This window comes from Pezoporus wallicus, unplaced genomic scaffold (assembly GCF_028554395.1).
Source record: "Pezoporus wallicus isolate ANWC-B61680 ecotype Strahan unplaced genomic scaffold, APGP_CSIRO_Pwel_v1 contig_14352, whole genome shotgun sequence".
NCBI lineage: Eukaryota > Metazoa > Chordata > Aves > Psittaciformes > Psittacidae > Pezoporus > Pezoporus wallicus.
The window spans coordinates 1-7,239 of NW_026641482.1; the positions used below are offsets into that span (position 1 = coordinate 1).

Here is a 7,239-nt window from a genome sequence, read left to right on the forward strand (position 1 = left end):
CCCTATGATCCCAAATCCCCCCCCCAATGGGGTTCAATGGGGCGGGGGGCAAGAAAGAGCCTGGCCCCATTGATGCTCTGCAGCTTTATTGAGGATGGAGGCAAATGCAACCCCCCCATTGGCCAAGGCACTTAAAGGGGGGGCTGGGGGGGATGGGGGGGATTTGGGGGCTGGGGGGGGGGCGGGGGGGGAATCATCCCAATTGATCCTCGTATTGCTTCCGGAAGCAGTCCCCGGCCGGGAAGAAATCCCAGCAGCGCTCCTGGTACATCTTCCACACATAGGATTCCTGGGGGCAGGGCACAGGCAGTGGGGCGGAGGAACCACACAGGAGCCCCAGAGGAGCCCCAGAGGAGCCCCATAGGAGCCCCATAGGAACCCCATAGGAAACCCATAGGAAACCCATAGGAACCCCATAGGAAACCCATAGGAAACCCATAGGAAACCCATAGGAAACCCATAGGAAACCCATAGGAAACCCATAGGAGCCCCATAGGAGCCACACAGGAACCCCATAGGAACCCCATAGGAACCACATAGGAACCCCATAGGAACCACACAGGAGCCCCAGAGGAGCCCCAGAGGAACCACATAGGAGCCCCATAGGAAACCCATAGGAAACCCATAGGAGCCCCATAGGAGCCACACAGGAACCCCATAGGAACCCCATAGGAACCACATAGGAACCCCATAGGAACCACAAAGGAACCCCATAGGAACCACACAGGAACCCCATAGGAACCCCATAGGAACCCCATAGGAGCCCCATAGGAACCACATAGGAACCCCATAGGAAACCCATAGGAACCCCATAGGAGCCACACAGGAACCCCATAGGAACCACACAGGAACCCCATAGGAACCCCATAGGAACCACACAGGAACCCCATAGGAACCCCATAGGAACCACACAGGAACCCCAGAGGAGCCCCATAGGAACCCCATAGGAACCACACAGGAACCCCATAGGAACCACACAGGAGCCCCAGAGGAGCCCCATAGGAACCCCATAGGAAACATATAGGAGCCCCATAGGAACCACACAGGAACCCCATAGGAACCACACAGGAACCCCATAGGAACCCCATAGGAACCCCATAGGAGCCCCATAGGAACCACATAGGAACCCCATAGGAAACCCATAGGAACCCCATAGGAGCCCCATAGGAGCCACACAGGAACCCCATAGGAACCACACAGGAACCCCATAGGAACCCCATAGGAACCACACAGGAACCCCATAGGAACCCCATAGGAACCACACAGGAACCCCAGAGGAGCCCCATAGGAACCCCATAGGAACCACACAGGAACCCCATAGGAACCACACAGGAGCCCCAGAGGAGCCCCATAGGAACCCCATAGGAAACATATAGGAGCCCCATAGGAACCACACAGGAACCCCATAGGAACCCCATAGGAACCACACAGGAGCCCCAGAGGAGCCCCATAGGAACCCCATAGGAGCCCCATAGGAACCACACAGGAACCCCATAGGAACCACACAGGAACCACATAGGAACCCCATAGGAACCCCATAGGAGCCCCATAGGAACCCCATAGGAACCCCATAGGAACCACATAGGAACCACACAGGAAACCCATAGGAACCGCATAGGAAACCCATAGGAACCACACAGGAACCCCATAGGAACCCCATAGGAACCCCATAAGAACCACATAGGAAACCCATAGGAACCACACAGGAACCCCATAGGAACCCCATAAGAACCCCAGAGAAACCCCATAGGAACCCCATAGGGACCCCAGAGAAACCCCATAGAAACCCCATAGGAACCCCAGAGAAACCCCAGAGAAACCCCATAAAAACCGCCATAAAAAAACCCATAGAATCCTCTATAGAAAGCCCCATAGAAATCCCATAGAAAGCCCATAAAAACCCCCATAGAAACTGCCATAAAAAAACCCATAGAAACCCCCATAGAAACCCCATAGAAACCCCAATAGAAACCCCATAGAAACCCCATAGAAACTGCCATAAAAAAACCATAGAAACCCCATAGAAACCCCAATAGAAACCCCATAGAAACCCCCATAGAAACCCCATAGAAACTGCCATAAAAAAACCATAGAAACCCCATAGAAACCCCAATAGAAACCCCATAGAAACCCCATAGAAACCCCCATAGAAACCTCTATAGGAACCCCATAGAAACCCCATAGAAACCCCATAGAAACCCCAATAGAAACCCCATAGAAACCCCATAGAAACCCCCATAGAAACCCCATAGAAACCCCAATAGAAACCCCATAGGAACCCCATAGAAACCCCCATAGAAACCTCTATAGGAACCCCATAGAAACCCCATAGAAACCCCATAGAAACCCCATAGAAGCCCCATAGAAACCCCATAGAAACCCCCATAGAAACCCCCATAGAAACCCCATAGAAACCCCATAGAAACGCCAATAGAAACCCCATAGAAACCCCATAGAAACCCCAATAGAAACCCCATAGAAACCCCAATAGAAACCCCATAGAAACCCCATAGAAACCCCAATAGAAACCCCAATAGAAACCCCATAGAAACCCCATAGAAACCCCATAGAAACCCCAATAGAAACCCCATAGAAACCCCATAGAAACCCCAATAGAAACCCCATAGAAACCCCCATAGAAACCCCAATAGAAACCCCCATAGAAACCCCATAGAAACCCCCATAGAAACCCCATAGAAACCTCTATAGGAACCCCATAGAAACCCCATAGAAACCCCATAGAAAACCCCTAAAGACCCCCCCAACCCCTCCCGTATCCCTTAGTGACCATTAGCACCCCCCAATGGCCAATAGGAGCCCCCCAATGGCCAATAGGAGCCCCCCCAATGACCAATAGGAGCCCCCAATGACCAATAAGAGCCCCCCAATGACCAATAAGAGCCCCCAATGACCAATAGGAGCCCCCCAATGACCAATAAGAGCCCCCAGTGACCAATAAGAGCCCCCCAATGGCCAATAAGAGCCCCCAATGGCCAATAGGAGCCCCCCAATGACCAATAGGAGCCCCCAATGACCAATAGTAGCCCCCCAATGACCAATAGTAGCCCCCCAATGACCAATAGGAGCCCCCAATGGGCAATAAGAGCCCCCAATGACCAATAGGAGCCCCCAATGGCCAATAGGAGCCCCCCAATGGGCAATAAGAGCCCCCAATGACCAATAGGAGCCCCCCAATGGCCAATAGGAGCCCCCAATGGCCAATAGTAGCCCCCCAATGACCAATAGGAGCCCCCCAATGACCAATAAGAGCCCCCCAATGGCCAATAAGAGCCCCCAATGGCCAATAGGAGCCCCCCAATGACCAGTAGGAGCCCCCAATGGCCAATAGGAGCCCCCCAATGACCAATGAGAGCCCCCAATGACCAATAGGAGCCCCCCAATGGCCAATAGTAGCCCCCCAATGACCAATAGGAGCCCCCAATGACCAATAGGAGCCCCCCAATGGCCAATAGTAGCCCCCCAATGACCAATAGGAGCCCCCAATGACCAATAGTAGCCCCCCAATGACCAATAGTAGCCCCCAATGACCAATAGGAGCCCCCCAAAGGCCATTGCCGCCCCACAGCCATTGCCCCCCATCCCCACCTGCCCCGTGTGCTCTGTCTCGTCCTTATTGATCAGGTACATGAGGAAGAACCTGGACCAATGGGAGAAGGGGGGGGGCAGTGGTTAATGGGGGGCACTGGGGACCCCCAGCCCCATAAGTGCCCCCCCCACCCCGCAGCGCCTCACATGTAGTTGGCCAGGTTGTGCTCCTCCAAGGTGTGGGTCTCGAAGCCGTGGGGCGTCGTGTCGAAGTAGTCGCTCCCGATGCCGCAGATGAAGCACTTGGTCTATGGGGGGGGCAGTGGGGCCGATGGGGGGCAGTGGGGGTCGGTGGGGGTCGATGGGGGTCGATGGGGGTCAATGGGGGTCAATGGGGATCGATGGGGGTCAATGGGGATCAATGGGGATCAATGGGGGTCGATGGGGATCAATGGGATCAATGGGGGTCAATGGGGATCAATGGGAGTCAATGGGGATCAATGGGGATCAATGGGATCAATGGGGGTCAATGGGGATCAATGGGGGTCAATGGGGGTCAATGGGTGTCAATGGGGATCAATGGGATCGATGGGGGTCAATGGGGATCAATGGGTGTCAATGGGATCAATGGGGGTCAATGGGGATCAATGGGATCAATGGGGGTCAATGGGGGTCAATGGGGGTCAATCGGGATCAATGGGGGATCAATGGGATCAATGGGGGTCAATGGGGATCAATTGGGATCAATCGGGATCAATGGGGGATCAATGGGATCGATGGGGGTCAATGGGGATCAATGGGTGTCAATGGGATCAATGGGGGTCAATGGGGATCCATGGGATCAATGGGGGTCAATGGGGATCAATGGGGATCAATGGGATCAATGGGGGTCAATGGGGTTCAATGGGGATCAATGGGTGTCAATGGGATCAATGGGTGTCAATGGGATCAATGGGGTTCAATGGGGATCAATGGGATCAATGGGGATCAATGGGATCAATGGGGGTCTATGTGGGGCAGGGCCCCCCAAGCCGGCCCCATAGATTGGGGTCCGCCCCCCACCTCCATGTCCTCCTTCACTTGCTCCTGCTGATCCCTCAGCTCCCCAAAGGCGTCAATGATCAGACCTGGGGGGGCACAAAGGGGGTCAGCCCCATAGCCCCCATAGCCCCCATTACCCCATAGCCCCCATAGCCCCCATTACCCCATAGCCCCCATTACCCCATAGCCCCCATAGCCCACATTACCCCATAGCCCCCATAGCCCCCATTACCCCATAGCCCCCATAGCCCCATTACCCCATAGCCCCCATTACCCCATAGCCCCCATTACCCCATAGCCCCCATTACCCCATAGCCCACATTACCCCATAGCCCCCATAGCCCCCATTACCCCATAGCCCCCATAGCCCCCATTACCCCATAGCCCCCATTACCCCATAGCCCCCATTACCCCATAGCCCCCATAGCCCCCATTACCCCATAGCCCCCATAGCCCCATTACCCCATAGCCCCCATTACCCCATAGCCCCCATTACCCCGTAGCCCCCATAGCACCCATTACCCCAGTCCCCCGTCATAGCCTCATCCCCCCCCATAGCCCCCCATAGACCCCACTACCCCATTCCCCCCCATAGCCCCATACCCCCCATAGCCCCATAGCTCCATAGCCCCCCCATAGCCCCCATTACCCCATTCACCCCCAATAGCCCCCATACCCCCATTCCCCCCATAGCCCCATAGCCCCACAGCCCCCCAGCCCCATAGCGACCCCATAGCCCCATAGCGCGCCCCACATCCCTATAGCCCCCCAGCCCCATAGCGCCCCATAGCCCCATAGCCCCCCCCCCAGGTCCATAGCCCTCCAGCCCCATAGCCCCCCAGCCCCCAACAGCCCCACAGCCCCCCATAGCCCCACAGCCCCCCAGCCCCATAGCCCCACAGCCCCCCATAGCCCCATAACCCCAGACCCCAGCGCCACAGCCCCATAACCGCCATAGACCCATAGCGCCCCCATAGCCCCACAGCCCCCCCCAGCCCCATAGCGCCCCAGCCCCACAGCCCCCCACAGCCCCACAGCGTGCCCCAGCCAAATAGGCCCCCCTAGCCCCATAGCGCCGCATAGCGCCCCCCATAGCCCCATAGCGCCCCATAGCGCCCCATAGCGCCCCATAGCGCCCCACGTGCCCTGGATGATGGCGAGCAGGATGACGATGACAAAGAAGAAGAAGGTGATGTCGAACACGACCCCCCCAGCCCCATAGCGCCCCATAGCGCCCCATAGCGCCCCATAGCGCCCCACGTGCCCTGGATGATGGCGAGCAGGATGACGATGACGAAGAAGAAGAAGGTGATGTCGAACACGACCCCCCCAGCCCCATAGCGCCCCATAGCGCCCCATAGCGCCCCATAGCGCCCCATAGCGCCCCACGTGCCCTGGATGATGGCGAGCAGGATGACGATGACGAAGAAGAAGAAGGTGATGTCGAACACGACCCCCCAGCCCCATAGCGCCCCATAGCGCCCCATAGCGCCCCATAGCGCCCCACGTGCCCTGGATGATGGCGAGCAGGATGACGATGACGAAGAAGAAGAAGGTGATGTCGAACACCACCCCCCAGCCCCATAGCGCCCCATAGCGCCCCATAGCGCCCCATAGCGCCCCACGTGCCCTGGATGATGGCGAGCAGGATGACGATGACGAAGAAGAAGAAGGTGATGTCGAACACGACCCCCCCAGCCCCATAGCGCCCCATAGCGCCCCATAGCGCCCCCCAGCGCCCCATAGCGCCCCACAGCGCCCCATAGCGCCCCATAGCGCCCCACGTGCCCTGGATGATGGCGAGCAGGATGACGATGACGAAGAAGAAGAAGGTGATGTCGAACACGACCCCCCCAGCCCCATAGCGCCCCACAGCGCCCCATAGCCCCATAGCGCCCCATAGCGCCCCACGTGCCCTGGATGATGGCGAGCAGGATGACGATGACGAAGAAGAAGAAGGTGATGTCGAACACGCCCCCCCCAGCCCCATAGCGCCCCACAGCGCCCCATAGCCCCATAGCGCCCCATAGCGCCCCACGTGCCCTGGATGATGGCGAGCAGGATGACGATGACGAAGAAGAAGAAGGTGATGTCGAACACCACCCCCCCAGCCCCATAGCGCCCCATAGCGCCCCATAGCGCCCCATAGCGCCCCACGTGCCCTGGATGATGGCGAGCAGGATGACGATGACGAAGAAGAAGAAGGTGATGTCGAACACGACCCCCCCAGCCCCATAGCGCCCCATAGCGCCCCATAGCGCCCCATAGCGCCCCATAGCGCCCCACAGCGCCCCATAGCGCCCCACGTGCCCTGGATGATGGCGAGCAGGATGACGATGACGAAGAAGAAGAAGGTGATGTCGAACACGACCCCCCCAGCCCCATAGCGCCCCACAGCGCCCCATAGCCCCATAGCGCCCCATAGCGCCCCACGTGCCCTGGATGATGGCGAGCAGGATGACGATGACGAAGAAGAAGAAGGTGATGTCGAACACCACCCGGTAGAGTTCGTACTCGTCCCCCGCCGGGTCCTCGATCTCGTCCCCGATGCCGCCCCCGGCCCGGACCCCCACGTACATGTGGAACAGGTAACACTGGGGCAGCAAGTCAGACCCATAGCGACCCATAGAGACCCATGGGGACACATAGGGA

General features: G+C 57.8%; 1 protein-coding gene across 1 annotated transcript; it reads right to left on the reverse strand.

Moving 5' to 3' along the window:
* Window positions 1–172: 172 nt before the first annotated feature.
* On the reverse strand, window positions 173–5,817 carry LOC130607187 (ryanodine receptor 3-like). The gene is made up of 5 exons (XM_057424087.1): window positions 5,733–5,817; window positions 4,609–4,673; window positions 3,754–3,854; window positions 3,607–3,658; window positions 173–289 (listed from the first exon to the last, which is right to left on the reverse strand). The coding sequence occupies exons 1-5, from the start codon at window positions 5,815–5,817 to the stop codon at window positions 194–196; spliced, it is 399 nt and encodes a 132-aa protein (XP_057280070.1). The 3' UTR covers window positions 173–193.
* Between the last annotated feature and the right edge of the window lie 1,422 nt (window positions 5,818–7,239).